Here is a 15,988-nt window from a genome sequence, read left to right as displayed (position 1 = left end):
TCGACACTGAGACCCTACCACGTCTCACACTAGCCTGGTTGAGTAGGTGATGAGAATATGGCCCTGTTTGGTGCAGCTTGCTGCAGTAGTAGCTGTAACTACACCAACAATACCAGTGTGTAGAAACAATATAGTCACCGTAGCAGCTGCAGCTGCGCAGCTGCACAAAAGTTACAACGAACAAACCCTACGAAAAAACTAAGTTTTCTAATTTCTGACTTATACGCATTCGTTTTAAAATATAGAAATCTAGTACCGGATTAAATATATCTTTATCCTAATATTAGATTTGAGACAGAGATAGTAGTTTATTTTCTAAATTTTATAGCTACAAATTTTGAGAATATGAACTATTTTGAAGCAGATTCTTCAACTGCTGTCTCATTCTCACGAGGCATTTAGATTTACCACTCTGAGTCTATCATATGTGGGCCTCGTGTGAGTCCAGGATAACAAATCCTTAATTTCATTAATTATTCCCATTCTGACACGCGCCCAAAGGAGGGAAGGGCAAGCTCGTCATTTCACCCTTTCTTCCTCCCTGCCACCCTGCCACCCCCCGTCTATTTATAGGCGCAGCCATGGCCTCCGGTGGCATCAACCACTTCACACGCGCGCGCCGCCCACCGGGAAGGAAGCCAACGCCGACGCCGACATGCAGCGCCTCGCCTCCTCCCGGAGGCTCCTCCAGGCGGCGCTCGCCCCTGTCCGTGCCCAGTCCAGCCTCTCCGCCGCGGCGGCCGCCGCCGCGCCCGCGCCGGAGAATGCCTTCGCCGCCGCCCCGAAGATGCCGCCGTTCGACTACACGCCGCCGCCGTACGACGGGCCGCGGGCGGAGGAGATCTCCCGGAAGCGGGCCGAGTTCCTCAGCCCCTCCCTCTTCCACTTCTACGACCGCCCTGTACGTTACGCCACGATCTTTTCACCGCTCCCATTTCTTTGGAACGATTTGGGGGGAAAACACTGTAGTATTACAGATCGGATTCTTGATTGTTTATACCTTAAATTAGAAAGAAATACTGCAATTTTGTCTCTATAACAAGACGCATTTTTCCATTTTACATTCAAATGCTGCCACAAATGCATCGGCGTTCGGCGATGTTCAGAGATGATCAGGCTCGTAGCTTAAACAAATCTCCTTAATTTGTTTGCAAAGGCTGTTGTTTTCTCTGTTTTTTTATGATCTCTTGCTGGTGGCTTATTAGTGTATCTTGTTACAAGAAAAGGCAGCCCTTTTGGAAGTGCAACGTCTTTTTCTGTCGCTATTGGATAGGTTTGGTTGGAATGCCATTTTACCTGTTCTTACTTCTTACTCTGAGCATTTCTTACTTCTTACCGTTTGGAGTGGGCTTACCGCCACCCGCGGTTTGGCAGTTATCGCGATTATCACAAGGTATCCCTTGGTTTTAAAAACTGAAAAGATTACCGTATACTGTTTGGTAAACCTCACAAGATGCTCTGCAGAATCTCCAAGATAGTCGTACTACTAGTTGTAGTATGGGGAATTGTGAATCTAGTACAAAAATGTAGTTGTCTTTTCTCTTTCCCATAACATAGATGTTCTGTTCTGCTTAGTAAAAACGGCAGCCTCTATGTTCTTGTCTGCAAATATGCATAGTTAAGAAGAAATAATATTTTTTTTATCTTGTGAATAGTAGTAGGTCAGTTTGCTCAACTACGTCTTGTGCTAGTAGTCTGCTAGATCTCAAACATATGTGGCTGCGCCAATAACATATGCATATGTCTCTCTCTAAAATAGCTTCATAACTGACACCTTTCCATTTTAAAATTGCACATGCATTGCCAAGTACTCTATAAACAATGTTAAAGATTGGATTCCTGAAGGAGGATATAGCACCAACCAAACTGTGCACCTAACATTGTGTCTTGCTGACTCCTCTCATCACTGGAGATCATGCACATTGCTAAACTCCTCGTGAACCATGTGAAAAATACTTTTTGACAGGGACGTTTATCTGGTTGATAAAATTGGTAGGAAGAAAAAGAAAACAACAATAGCTCTTTGAGATCACCTTGAATTCTTTAGAAGAGGGTTATTAAAAATTTTCTAAAAAGGGAAAATTCTCGTTCTAAAACATATCAATATGTGAGAAAGATATGGTTTTTGGAGATTTCAAGTTCCGAAAACTGACCATTTAGTATGTAACAAACATTTCAGTTGAACATAGTCGATGGGAAAATGCAGTACCTGTTCGACGAGGATGGCTGCCGTTACCTGGATGCTTTTGGTGGCATTGCAACCGTTTGTTGCGGGCACTGCCATCCGGATGTTGTTGAGGCGATGGTCAACCAAGCAAAGAGGATACAACACTCCACAGTTCTTTACCTGAATCATGCTATTGCAGATTTTGCCGAGGCATTGGCAGCCAAAATGCCTGGTGATCTGAAGGTAGCTTGAGAAAACTGGACTTTCTCTATCCGAATATTGCTAATTGTTTAGAAATACATGAAGATTTTTTTGCCTGTTGAAAGCTTTACCTGAATCTGTTCCTTTCTTTTCAGGTTGTTTTCTTCACAAATTCTGGCACGGAGGCGAACGAGCTTGCACTGATGATTGCCCGGCTTTACACTGGTTGCCATGACATTATTTCGCTCAGGAATGGATACCACGGGAATGCGGCTGGAACAATGGGTGCTACCGCTCAATGCAACTGGAAATTTAATGTTGTTCAGGCAAGTGTTGGTCCTGTTTTCGCTTACAGCATTAGGTATTGAGTAAACACGCAGGACTTAAAACTGCGACTTTTGTTGTTTCAAAAAAAAAAAAAACTGCGACTATTACATGTAAATCACTGAAACTAATGATTATTCATTTATAATTTGTTCAGACGGGAGTGCACCATGCACTTAATCCAGACCCATATAGAGGTGCTTTCGGTTCTGATGGCGAAAAGTATGCCCGAGATGTTCAGGAAATCATTGATTTTGGAACTACAGGAAGGGTCGGTGGTTTCATTTCGGAAGCCATACAGGTACATATATCAATCTCAATGCATTATCATACAATGGCCATCTTATTTGTCATTTCGATCAACAGTGATTTCTTATCATTCTGAAAACGAGTTCTTTTTCCTCCTCCAGGGAGTGGGTGGAATAGTGGAACTGGCACCAGGATACTTGCCTGCTGTGTACAATATGGTAAGGAAAGCTGGCGGCCTCTGCATCGCCGACGAAGTTCAGGCGGGAGTCGCACGAACTGGAAGCCACTTCTGGGGATTTGAATCGCACGGCGTCATCCCAGACATAGTTACAATGGCAAAGGTGAATCTTGAGGATCCTTCCATAACATTCAGAGTTTCAGACTCAATTCATCCCTCCTTTGACGAATACAATCTTTGGGAAACTCACATGTTCCTTCTCTTCATCTTCAGGGTATAGGCAATGGCATACCGATCGGAGCAGTCGTCACAACCCCTGAGATCGCTCAGGTGTTAACCCGCAGGAGCTACTTCAACACCTTCGGTGGCAACCCCGTCAGCACAGCCGGTGGCCATGCTGTTCTCAAGGTTCTGGAGAAGGAGAAGCTCCAGGAGAACGCATTTGTGGTTGGCTCCTACCTGAAGGAACGGCTCAACAAGCTGAAAGAGAAGCATGACAGTGAGTATCAGTAACTAAGATAAAATCAGTAAAATCACGTTGCAACCACATGGATCCAGGGTAGATTTGTTCCTTACATTTTGGCTTGTATGGATGGATTTTCCAGTCATTGGTGATGTTAGAGGGAAAGGCTTCCTTCTTGGGGTTGAGCTGGTGACGGATCGCCAGAAGAAGACACCGGCCAAAGTTGAGATCGGTCATGTCATGAACCACATGAAAGGTACTACTGATCCTCTCAGCCTCTTCCAGTTGTGTTACTGAAAGATCTCACCATGAGTGATTTCTGAACTTTCTTCTTTGACACAGACATGGGTGTGCTGGTTGGGAAAGGTGGTTTCTACGGGAACGTGTTCAGAGTAACACCTCCACTATGCTTCACCAAAGAGGACTCCGGTAAGACCTGCTACTCTGCTGCTGATAAATTGTCAATACATGTTTCAGTAATTTCTGATCCATGACTGTAACATGGTTTGATGAACAACGTATCTTGCTGCATGCAGATTTCTTCATTGAGGCGATGGACATTTCACTATCGAAGCTGTGAGTCGGAGAGGGACTGGCAGGATCAACCTGTCCGCATGTGATCCGTATCCATAAATAATGTTGGGGATTGGTGAGATAGCACCTCGTTGTCTCGTAATCTGTCCTGCAAACCCACCATGCGCTGCTCAACACATGGTCCAATAGGCGCTCCTCCGGTCTCTAATCAGATGTGTTGTGACTTGTGACCAATAAGCGCATGTCAATGTCAGATGTATTGTTATAGTTATTGTTTACATGCTGAACGACAAAACGAACCAATCACAATGCCCAGGCGATGTAAATGTTGAAACAATTATATTGGCAAATGTCAGTGATTTCGCAATGATGTTGTGCAAAAGTTGTTTCAGCTTGGCAATATATGAGAGAATGTCTGCACATCAGCTGAATATTATATACACATACTTCACAAACCAAAGCGGTGAAGTTAAACGAGCAAGAAGCCACCCTCGGATGAATGTCATCGATCATTTACAAGCAATGATGCTCTACTCTTTTAAAATACAAGCGGCAACCACGAAATTAACCAATGTAACCAACGCGAAACCTTAACAGATATACAACAGCAAATATAGACACGTGTGGAACAACCGTAGTAGCTAGCTTGGAACTCTAGAACTATTTCTTCCCACCCAGCAAAGGTTGGCCACTGCCATTTGGACTAGGCATGCTCGCCGTTCTACTCATCTTGCCTCCACCATAACTCTTCACATCAATCAAATCACCAAACAAATTGTCTGGCATGTAGTATGGTTTGGCCGCAGCCGCTGTAGTTTCTGATGGCCGTGGATTACCATTCATTCTAACATCTTGAGCCATTGCCGGACCACTTCTTGTTTGAGAAACAAAGGAGTTGTACTGTTGCATCGGTTTGGTTGCAGTTGCAGGAGATGGCACTTGTTGCCTTGGCGGAGCAGCATACGGCGATGAAGGAGCTGGATAGGTATTTGTGGGGGCAACAGAAGCAACAGGAGGGTTCTGCATCTGGTATGTTGCAGGCTGAAAAGGATTGGTTGAGTTGACACTTGCTGGCATCGCCCATGGTGGTGCTGGGTAGCTAGATCCATATTGTTGCATGGGCTGAGTTTGATATGCTCCTCCAGCCTGTGTGCCCTGTCCAGCTTGGGCCCAAGGTACAACATAATTGTTGTATGGGGTGTAAGCTTGATTCGTTGGATATGCCTGCTGGTTAGAAGAGTAATGTGATCCATTTGATGCAGCAGGCTGATAGTTTGGTGGTAATTCTGGCCCATTTGACGTGACAGACTGCTGCGTGCCATTTTGGGTCTGTGAAGAAGAATCTGTAGATGCTTCAGGGGGGCTGTACAGGGTGAGGCTTAGAAGGTCGATCATGTCCTGCTCTCTTGTCCGAGTACCACTGGCAGGAGACGAGTCAACAGGCACCACTGCATTGCTTGCAACAGAAGATGAGGCTTCAGAAGTTACTGGGTCAACGGGTACAAGGGCCTGATCACCAGCACTGGATGATGCCTCATCACTACTTATCACAGACTTGTTTTTTCTGCAGATATAAAAAGCATTAAGACTAAATTTCTGATAATGAATGAATAGATTGCCTGTTAAAGGATACTTTTAAGTACCTCCTTGCTATCTGAGCGAACTCGTCATCTTCATCCTCTTCAACTGGAGGTGCGGATGGAGGTGCAATCGGAGGTGCAGATGGCTTTATTTTTGGATCTTCTCTAGGTATCTCGTCTTTCCTTGGTGTTTCGACCGGCAAAGGAGCTCCAGAAGCAATGGCATCATGTTTTGCAAGTACGCTCTGTAAGCGATCATTGATTTCTAGGCCTTGCTTCAGTAGCTCCTCATTTCTAAACAACAGAAACCACAAAAACATAGATATTAATTTCTGCAGTCTGGATTATAGCACCAATTATATGGCATAAAATTAGCAGAATGCTTATGCATGTGCTAGTGAAAAACAGCAAACTTTGAAGTCACTTCAGGGAAACACCAAGTGGTGATTGGAAAAAGGAATTATATCTTTGTACAGTTTGAGAGACCGAGTCTTCAGACCTTTTTTGACATTATTCATAAGCAGGAAGGAACACAAACTAGAAATCCAAGGAGCTTACCCTGTGGAACTGACAAATCGCATGAGCTTTTGTTGATTTGATCGGCATTGGGTGACAAGCTCTGAAATAATTTCATCTTTAACAGCCTGGGGTCACCAAAATGTTAATAGATCATTTGCGTGAACTTCAACAAAACTAGTTTTGTGTTGAGAATTTCACCCTACCATGCGATCAGAAGGATTCAAAGCATTCACCATATCACACAGAAGTTCTGTTGTATCTCTAATATTATTTAAGTCCCCTAAACTGATGACAAAAGCAATAAAAGGTTATAATCATAAAGTAAGATAACAAAAAGGACAGCTGGAATGAGAAGAGCTGATAAGTAGTAGATTGTAATGCAACCTCAGAGTTTCAACATCGGATGTCATTCTCTCATTTAGACTTCCAGCAGGATATGTAGGTGAACCATAGGACTGAGTATGATGTGTTGCAGGGGGAGTAAATATTGGAGGAGCATCTACAGGGCGCCTGGGAAACATTATTCCTGACCTCTGTAACAGATTTTGACATCAGCTATTATGGTAAATGAGATTTATGTCCTAAGTAGATTATAAGTAAACTAAAAGGTTGATGCATACCTTAAGTTCAATGTATGACCAGTAATACTGTGGATATTTGCCTCCAGGTCCACCAAATGCTTCTTGCCATGAGTCCAGAAGTATCAATACTTTATCCCTCACTTGAGTATCATGCTGCATGGACATTCAGAAAATGAATATTCTCAGAAAAACAGCATCATTCTAAATATCCTGACACAATTATATACACCTCAATCTTACTGGTTACTCAATTAAAATTCAGAAATTAAAGCTTCCATAAATTCTTAACACAGAAAGAACTTCCACTGTTTGGGTGAGGTAACTTCTTTTTAGACTGTTTATTTAGTTCAAATTCCTAAGGATTTAGATACAAGTTCCCAGTATCCAAACAGGCCTAGTGCCAAAAAAAAAAGTATTTTTACTTTTCTTTGCTAATTAAAACAACATGAGAGCAGTAACGAGAGTAGTGGCTATAACCAAAGCAGGGAGATTACCTTCTTCTGGACAATTCTAACCATTTCTTGCAAAATATGTTGTTCAACAACTTCAAAATGGACATATTCACCACAGTTCTTCATCATTGTCTCCAACAACTGAAAAGATTTTGCAGCCAACGTCAGACAAGAAAAATCATAATCATGAAGTAGTGTTGACAGAAGAATAATTTGATATGCTCCCTTACCATGTGGATAGTCAGGAGCAGATAAATAAAACAATATATGTGTAAATGTTCATTCAATTGAACAAATTGACGTTTGTCAAAAAACATCCACATACCGTCAAAGTGAAAAACTGAACTCTTGGATCTTTATGTTGCAACCGCTTCTTCACAGCTTTTACCACATCCTTTGTTTGCCTGATTCAAAGTGGAAATACTTTAGTAATCACTAATCATTGTCCAAATTCAACATAGTTAAACAATATCTGACAGGGAGCATCAAATGCGTTTTTACCATGAACAACAACTTTGATAGAAAATAGTAAACTACCTTCACACCTTTTCTTTTTCATTGACGAAAATTGCAAGCATATGCACTTAAACTAACCAGTAACCACTAAAACTACATCAATCCATATTTTTAGGGACATTGGTGCAAGTACCTTGTACCCTTTTGAAAAATAAACCATGTACTACAACCCTCCAGAAATTCTGTCATAATCAATCGAGATGTCTCAATGGGAGCTAAGACATAACTACATCTGATCTCAAATCACGATTCCTTGACTGGCTAAAAGTTAACTGAAACATACGGACATGCCACCCTAAGCTGAGGTTAACATGCAAAAGTCGTCCGGTTGGCGCCTTACACCCCCTTCTAGTTCTCATAATATGTAATCGCTACCGGAGGCGGAAAACAATCCATGGCTACATACTGGAGGCTACTTCCCAAAATCCATCTCAATTTAACCTCAATCAGGTAGCAACAGCGCGAAATCGATCGAAACATTGACCAGCACACGCCGAACCAATCGAGTCAACGCTCCCTCCTAAAACCAATTTCGACGAGGACAGCAGAGCCGCGACAGAAATCAGAAAAGCTAAACAGACAAAATTCCCCGTTCCCCACCGCAAAAGCTCAGCTCCAAGCCCCCGCAGCACAACAATCCATCCCCGCACAAACCACGGCGGCGGCGGCGGCGGCGGCGCGAGCTAGCACGGCGAGAGGAGAGGAGAGGGGGGAAGGAGGAGGAGGCGAGCGAGCGAGCGAGCGATCGGTCACCAGCGGTCGGCGTTGAGGGTGTCGCATATCTCGAGGTTGATGGCCCAGTCGGGGCCCTGCAGCAGGTGGCTCGTCGCCTTGTCCACCCGCGTCGACGCCGGCAGCCTCGCCGGCGGCGGCCCCGTCACCACCGGGTACATCCCGCTCGCCTCCGCCGCCGCAGCCGCCGCCGCCTCGGGTTGGGGGGGGGGTTCGGCTCGGGTGTCGTACGCGATACGGAGCTCGAGAAATTCTTCGATTTTTCGCCTTCCTTTTACGAGGAGGGCAGGTGGACTCCGGAATCGCGAGGAGCAAAGCGAGGAGGAGACGGGATTGGTTCGTTCGGTTCTGGTGCGTTTAATGCACATCGGATTATTGGGAATCAGGTAGATGACGGGTGGGGCCGGGGCCCACCTGGCGGCGGGCCATGTTTAGACGGTAGGGGGGAGGAATCGGGGGATGGTGTTGTGTGGATTGTTTTGGGTTTAAGCGGTTTTGGTCCAAGGGGTTTATCTATCCATTGACGACAGTTTAGTAGTCGTACTTGCAAGTTGCAAATCCTGTTTTCTCGGCTTGTCTCGCAGAGGCTGATTTTGTCATTTTTGGAAGGAGGAGGCGTCTAGATTGTTTCAGATGATGAACAATAGAAAAAATGTGTTATTGTTGATCTTTTTATGGTTTATTTATTACAGGAGAATGGTATGGAATAGTAGTATACACGTTTCTCGAGCTTTTAAATAATAATATGTATTTTTAATAAAAACTTTCTACATATGATTTTTCTTTATATTTATTTTTGAGCATTATAATATCAAATTATTTTGTTTAGACCCTCAAATGGAGTAATTATTTAAAAATCATTATAATTATTCAACGTAAAAGAGGACAACCATATACTCACTCCGTCCCGTAAAAAATCAATCTATTACCGGATGCGATACGTTCTAATATTATAAATCTGGACATATCTTTGTCCAAATTATAGTGCTAGATATATGTCACATCCTATTTTAGATTCGTATTTTTAGGGACGGAGGAAATATGTGCTTATGATTGAACAAAGGAATTATATAATACCATGACATTATAATTTTTTTTATTTAACATTCTTATGGTTAAAAGGGAGTTTAGCTTTATGCAAATGGTTTTCAAGTTTTAGATTAAATAAATATAGTTTTGAAGTTTATCATTAATTTTCAGTTTTTCCACAAAGCCATTTTTTGTAGCAAAATAGATTAATTTCGTCCATGGAAATAATCCCCTTACATATATTCCTAACCTCCTTACGTTTGCACGTACCTGTACTGTATACGCGTCATTATTATTTATTACATAGTAATATAAAGAAAGGGAAACTTATTCTGGCCTTAATCTATTTGGGCGGCACGTAACCAGACCTTTCGAGCTTTCCGACAGCAAGGGCCAGCTAGAAGGATTCGCCAAGTATTCATGTCCCATCGCCGCTAATCAACTAGGCTTTTTAGCTTTGATCATACTATAAGTATAACATAAAGAGATTAAATTCCACATAACTGGAAACCAAAGCGTCGTAACAGTTAAATTAAGAACTACACGTATAGAACGATTTTTGCTTATCATGTTGCGTGTCTAGGCCAAAACTGTGACCCAGCAACACAAGAAAAAATAATAATAATAAGTTATTGTAGGTTTAAAATTTTAGATAGAAATATTAAAGAAAAACAAAATGAAATGCATGGTAGTTAGTATTTTTTTTTAAAAAAATGGTAGTCAGTAGTATGATTAAACTCGTAGCTTCCTAAAGTTTTACTTTTGAAAAATGGCGCGAAGCATCTGCCGTCACGCCTTATCCTTTCCAACTGATTATCAATTTAACTAATAACTACTAGTAAACTACTATCGCATATTTGACTAATCCAATAAATAATCAAATCGGATTGGCGGCTTGTCCCCGTTGGTTGCTTGGTGAGGAGAGCGAGGCGCATGGGAGAAGAGAACAAAAACGTTGACTTGAAAATGCGAGTCTCGCGAGTCGCGAGTAAGAAAGCGAAATTTACACGAGCTAGATGCATGGATCCACGTCATCGATCCGGACATGTATTTTCCACCTGTGCCGTGTCTCGCCGCCAAAGCTGAACGAACGATATATGAAAAATATGCATCGTGTTCTACTTCCGATCGCACTTTCCAGGTCAGTCATGATCATGGACAGCATCTCCTGGGTGGGAACTAATCTCGGTAGCATATAAAACGGAACAACTCATTAACACATAATTAGTTAAGAGTCAGTTTAGATCCTTCAAAATGATAAAAGTTTTACCATTTTAAAATACTTTTTGCCATTTTGGATAACACTAGTAGCAAAAGTTGGCAATTTAGTATTTGCCATTTGCTAGTCCATGGTAGCAAAATGTGTCAAAAAGTGCTCCAGAACCACGCGCATGCTCTCTATCTCCACCAAAAAGTGCTAAAAAGCAAAACTGTATGATACATCTAAACACCAACTCCATGTCAAATCTTTTACCATCAAAACTTTTACCATTTGCCATTACAAATGGATATAAACAGACCAGTATTAGCTATTCTTTTGAAAAATAAATTAATATGATTTTTAAAATAACTTTCGTATATATATTTTTTTTGAAAAAAATGTATCGTTTATTAGTTTGGAAAGTATACGCACGAAAAAAAAGAAGAGTTGAGCTGGAAAAGCCAACGAAAGAATACAACCTTAATGAGACTCCACTCTACTTTAAAAGATAATTTTTACATACGATCCTTCAATTTTCTACGGGGAGCTTTAAAAAAAGGAAAAAGTAGGAATTACACTCTAAACTATCGTGGTCATCCGAATTACCCCCTGAACCACAAAATCGGACATTCTTCACCCTCCAACTGTGTAAACCGGATGAATTACCCCCCCTCGATCTAATCCGCGGTGGTTTTGGTCTACGTGGCGTACGCGTGGCAATCCAATCAGCATTCTATTTATAAAAAAATGTGGGACCCACCTGTCTTCCTCTCTTTCTCACACTTTCTCTCTCTTCTCTCTCTCACTCTGTCTCACTCTTCCTCTCTCTCACACAGGTCGGCGGCGGCGGGTGACGAGCCTCGTCCTGGAGCGCTACTGCGTGCTGCCGCACGCGCCGCAAGCGCGGATGTGGGGTCGGTGGAGCAGAGCAAGGAGACGAGCCGAGGGAACTCGCTTCGCGCGTCTGCGTCGGCTTCGACCTGAACATGCCTTAAATATTACTCCAGCTCTGTTTCACCTGCTTGCTTGGAAGCAATCCCTGCACCCTGCTTCTGCATCAGATCACCGACTGTTCACGCAGCTAACTGATGCTGAGTGCTGCTGCTGCTTGTGTCGTCCTCGGACAGGAAGCAATGCGACCTTGCCGCCGGAGCAGGGAAAGGAGAAGGCGTTGGCTCCAGCTCCAGGCAGAGCATCTCGGACTGGAGCACGGCGCAGTAGTGGCCGAACGTCTCCGGCGGCACGTTCAGGTCGAAACCGATGCCGAGCGGGCTGCGGATGGCGGCCACGAGCCCATTCAGCGCGCGCAGCGGCGCCGGCGAGGCGGACGCGGACGCGACCAGCGCGCCGACGGCGCGCCCCATCAGCACCGGCCCGACGAGCACGTCCTCGTTGAAGCGGACCAGCGCTAGCACCGCCGCCAGCGCGCCCGACTACCTCCCCCGCACCCGCCTCCGCCGCGAGGTCCGCTCGGCGCGCTACGACGCTGGCCGCGCGCGGTGGCTCGTCGACGCCGTCGACCTCGCCACGGGACGCACGGAGCGGTACGCGGCGAGGCACCTCGTCGCCGGCGCGGGCGAAAACGACGAGAGGGTGGTGGCCGGGATGGACACGTTCCCCGGGAAGGTCGTCCACTCCGCCGACTACCGTTCAGCCGGCGCGTTCAAGGGGAAGTTCGTGCTCGTCGTCGGCCCGTCCGTTCCACGCGCGCCGCCGCCGCCCGCACGCCGACCGCCGTGCGCGCTTTGTGCCTGAGAGAGAGAGAGAGAGAGAGAGAGAGAGGGAGGAGGGGAGGAGGAGGTATGACCGCCTCTCCGCCATGGCCGCCGCCGCAGCCTGAGCGTCGTCCTCATCGTCGTCCACCACTCCTTCGTCAACATCCTCGTCGTCGTGCTCCTCATCCCCCGCCGCCGCCTCCGCGTCACCCACTGCCGCCGCCGCCGCCGCTCCGTGTCCCCCGCCGCCGCCGACCTGTGAGTGAGAGAGAGGGGGAAGAGTGAGACAGAGAGTGAGAGAGAGAAGAGAGAGGAAGAGTGAGAGAGAGAGAGGAAGACATGTGGGTCCTACAGTTTTTTAATAAATAGAATACTGATTGGACTGCCACACGTACGCCACGTAGACTAAAACCACCGCGGATTGAGTTAAGGGGAGTAATTCATCCAGTTTGCATAGTTGGGGGTGAAGAATGTCCGGCTTTGTGGTTCAGGGGGGTAATTCGGACGACCGCGATAGTTCGGAGGTGTAATTCGTACTTTTTTCTTAAAAAAATCTGCAAGTAAAAAATGTATCCTTTTATCAGTAAAGGTTCATTAGTGATTTTTTTTTGATAGATCCATCTGCAAAACAATATTATTTTTTATAGGCAGGTCTATTAAGAGATTTTTTTTTAACATTCTATTAAGAGATCTGCACATGAATTTTCGCAGCCTCCTGACTACACATCAAACGTAAAGCTCTCAATACTCCCCTCCCTAATCTTCCTCTCCTCGCTCTCCCTCTCTAACATAAGACGAGCGCTTCCCTGTCCGACGACCGGTGACTGGAGTCCACCGCCGGAGGCCTCCGGATCGAGGAGCGCGTGGCCGGCGGGCGACGGGTGGATCTTTTTTACCCGTTACTCCTTCTACTGTTTGAGAGAAAAAAAATGGAGTAATAATCAAAATCAAGCAGGGGCGCCGAGATCCATCCATCCATGTCTACCCGAAATGTATTAATCGCACAGTTGCAGTGTCATCGTCGTGAAAGCCATAGTACGTCGATCGCACTGTACACGGCCGGAGCGCACGTACGTAACTACAGTATGTACGGTTTTCTTGTCCTTTTTTCTACTACGACAAGATCGCGAGCTGACGCGAGTGCGTGACATGTGCAGTACGTGTGCGCCAGCAGAGCGCTGCATCGCGCGGGCAGAGCAAGCGCATGTGTTCATGTCTAGCATCGGCCGGCACGCAGCAGAGACGTACGTACGTCGTTCGGTACGCGTATGTACTCCCTCCGGAAAAAAATAACTCTATCAAATACTCTCTCCGTATTTTAATGTAAGACGCCGTTAACTTTTTAACCAATGTTTGACTACTCGTTTTATTCAAATTTTTTGTGCAAATATAAAAATATTTATGTCATGCTTAAAGAACATTTAATGATGAATCAAGTGACAATAAAAGAAATAATAATTACATAAATTTTTTTAATAAGACGAATGGTCAAACGTTGAATAAAAAGTTAACGGCGTCATACATTAAAATATAGAAGTAGTACAACGAACTTAACATACTTTATCTGTAAACTCGTTTTTTTTATGGAGGAATTACTCTATCTACTCCCTTAGCTAGGGTCACGGCTCACGAATACGTGAGGTTAACTTAGAACAAGATTTGATCTCAGATTTTTTTTTAAGTTTTGATCATTGGTTATTTCATGCGTGTTGTATGTGTTTCAATACAAATTAATGATAAAAATCTAAAATTGATCAAACTTACCCTAAACGTTGAATATTTATTGGAGAGTGTGGTCCATGAGTAGTGGCGGTGGTTCTGCCACCACTCCGACCAACTTCCTATTTTGTTAAGAGGAAAATAGATAGGTGAGGCTAGAGGGCCTTCATGTAAACCATCCCCATCAACTCTTTACTTTCTGTGAGAAGGTAAAATAACAGTGTGACTAAAGGATTCACATGTCAGTAAAAAAAAATCTAGCAATTAAAAATAGTATATCGGGTTAATGATATTCTTTTAATTAAAATTCGGTTGCAAACGCATGGGGAATTAATATGCTAGTTGTGCAAACATGTATATACTCTCTCTATCCCCTAAAAAAACAATCTATGATAGAATGTGACGTTTCTTAGTACAATAAATCTGAACATGCCCTTGTTTAGATTTATTGTACTAGAAAATGTCATATCCCATTCTAAGTTAGTTTAAAATATGAATCTAGTGATATAACATGCATAATATTTAGCATAGATATCTTAGTATGATTATTAGTTAAATAAGGGTGGCCTATAATTTAGGACAGAGGGAGTACTTTATATGTATATTACATTTTGATAACATTAATAATAGCACTTTTATAAGGTATAATTATAATTGAAATGTGTGATGGTAAAGTGGTACACATCATTTTTTTTTCATGGGAATTTTGCTCGGATTCAAGCGTGGAATTATAAATTTTCACTCACCTAGAATTGCACATTGCAAAGCCTAAAATGTAACATGCAATTTTAGTTCATTGTTACTTCATTTTTGTTGTTATATATGTGGTTTTAATTTTATTTTTATCTAAGCTCGATTTTTTTGCATGCAAGTTTATAATTTTTATGAGCTACAAACTTATTTCATGTAATTTTGTAGATTTTTTGTATGTGAGATATTTCATTGTAGAAGCATTGGAGAGTGGTAATCAATAAGTAGGGGGATGGCGAGAACCGTAGAATTACCATTGATTCAATGGTTAGAAAAGGTGACTTAAATTTTCAAAAACTTCAAGCTAGCGTCTTATTAAATCTAGAAACTCTCTTTAACATGTCATCACAATAAACAAATGGTCAACATTAAGTAACACTGGTACGCTTGCTAAATTTAGAATGAAATATTTTAAATACCAATAAATATCACCTACTATTAACTTTAGATCTTACCACTATAGTATTACAAATTTACAATCAGTAGTTGAAGGTATCAACGTTAAAACGCTCTTTTGGTGTGTATATATATGCGCCGTGCTTTTAAATACCACTGTCAGCTAGTAGTATATAGGAGTATAGTGTATTGGTGTTGCTCTTTTGGTTTCGCACAATCATGCATACATCTTCAGTGCCAGACACGTTCTTTGTGCTTTTCACCAGAGAAAGACAAGAGAGCATCATAAGAAAGATTTACTACTTGTAGTTAGCTTACGCATTATTGCATGCGTACGGTCAAAAGGCGTGTGTCCAAGGAACTTGTCATTTCTAGCTATCTCAGCAAGTACAGAAGCTCTAGCTCGCATATGCATTTCAGCGATGCTACTCATCTGGCGACTGAACAAGCCAAAAGAGAACCCCAATGCAAACAACTTATTAGATTAATTACTCACATCCATCTGCCAGGTCCAAATTCAGAAGTTTGTGTACATACATGTGTCAAGGACATATATTGCATAAAGTATAATTTGAAAAGGTGTACTCCAAGCGTTGTACACAACAATTTAACTAGCTTATATTTAGCTTATTACGCTTTGTAATTTTGCTTTATTATAGTTTTTTTGTAATGCAAAAAATTT

General features: G+C 43.1%; 2 protein-coding genes across 2 annotated transcripts; one reads left to right on the top strand and one right to left on the bottom strand.

Moving 5' to 3' along the window:
- Nucleotides 1-611: 611 nt before the first annotated feature.
- On the top strand, nucleotides 612-4,483 carry LOC127773271 (alanine--glyoxylate aminotransferase 2 homolog 2, mitochondrial-like). The gene is made up of 9 exons (XM_052299311.1): nucleotides 612-901; nucleotides 2,180-2,410; nucleotides 2,524-2,694; nucleotides 2,850-2,993; nucleotides 3,103-3,282; nucleotides 3,393-3,618; nucleotides 3,725-3,838; nucleotides 3,925-4,011; nucleotides 4,119-4,483. Exons 1-9 carry the CDS (start codon nucleotides 656-658, stop codon nucleotides 4,160-4,162), a joined length of 1,443 nt encoding a protein of 480 aa, XP_052155271.1. The 5' UTR covers nucleotides 612-655; the 3' UTR covers nucleotides 4,163-4,483.
- Nucleotides 4,484-4,520: 37 nt separating this feature from the next.
- Nucleotides 4,521-8,840, bottom strand: LOC127773270 (TOM1-like protein 6). Its single transcript, XM_052299310.1, has 9 exons — nucleotides 8,518-8,840; nucleotides 7,574-7,652; nucleotides 7,291-7,389; nucleotides 6,836-6,949; nucleotides 6,600-6,748; nucleotides 6,419-6,500; nucleotides 6,255-6,340; nucleotides 5,760-5,990; nucleotides 4,521-5,680 (listed from the first exon to the last, which is right to left on the bottom strand). The coding sequence occupies exons 1-9, from the start codon at nucleotides 8,655-8,657 to the stop codon at nucleotides 4,777-4,779; spliced, it is 1,884 nt and encodes a 627-aa protein (XP_052155270.1). The 5' UTR covers nucleotides 8,658-8,840; the 3' UTR covers nucleotides 4,521-4,776.
- Between the last annotated feature and the right edge of the window lie 7,148 nt (nucleotides 8,841-15,988).

The sequence above is a fragment of the Oryza glaberrima genome, chromosome 5 (genome assembly GCF_000147395.1).
Source record: "Oryza glaberrima chromosome 5, OglaRS2, whole genome shotgun sequence".
Classification (NCBI taxonomy): domain Eukaryota; kingdom Viridiplantae; phylum Streptophyta; class Magnoliopsida; order Poales; family Poaceae; genus Oryza; species Oryza glaberrima.
Note: the sequence above shows the minus strand (reverse complement) of the source record. Positions and strands in the feature narration are given on the sequence as shown.

What these genes read in the sequence shown, in the direction of transcription:
- LOC127773270 (XM_052299310.1), bottom strand. Translation starts at nt 8,657, where the DNA reads ATGTACCCGGTGGTGACGGGGCCGCCGCCGGCGAGGCTGCCGGCGTCG. An exon ending in TCCGATGTTGAAACTCTGAG is followed by an intron (nt 6,501 to 6,599) that starts GTTGCATTACAA and finishes TTTTGTCATCAG; the next exon opens with TTTAGGGGACTTAAATAATA. An exon ending in TTCGCTCAGATAGCAAGGAG is followed by an intron (nt 5,681 to 5,759) that starts GTACTTAAAAGT and finishes TTATATCTGCAG; the next exon opens with AAAAAACAAGTCTGTGATAA.
- LOC127773271 (XM_052299311.1), top strand. Translation starts at nt 656, where the DNA reads ATGCAGCGCCTCGCCTCCTCCCGGAGGCTCCTCCAGGCGGCGCTCGCC. An exon ending in TCATTTCGGAAGCCATACAG is followed by an intron (nt 2,994 to 3,102) that starts GTACATATATCA and finishes TTCCTCCTCCAG; the next exon opens with GGAGTGGGTGGAATAGTGGA. An exon ending in GCTGAAAGAGAAGCATGACA is followed by an intron (nt 3,619 to 3,724) that starts GTGAGTATCAGT and finishes TGGATTTTCCAG; the next exon opens with TCATTGGTGATGTTAGAGGG.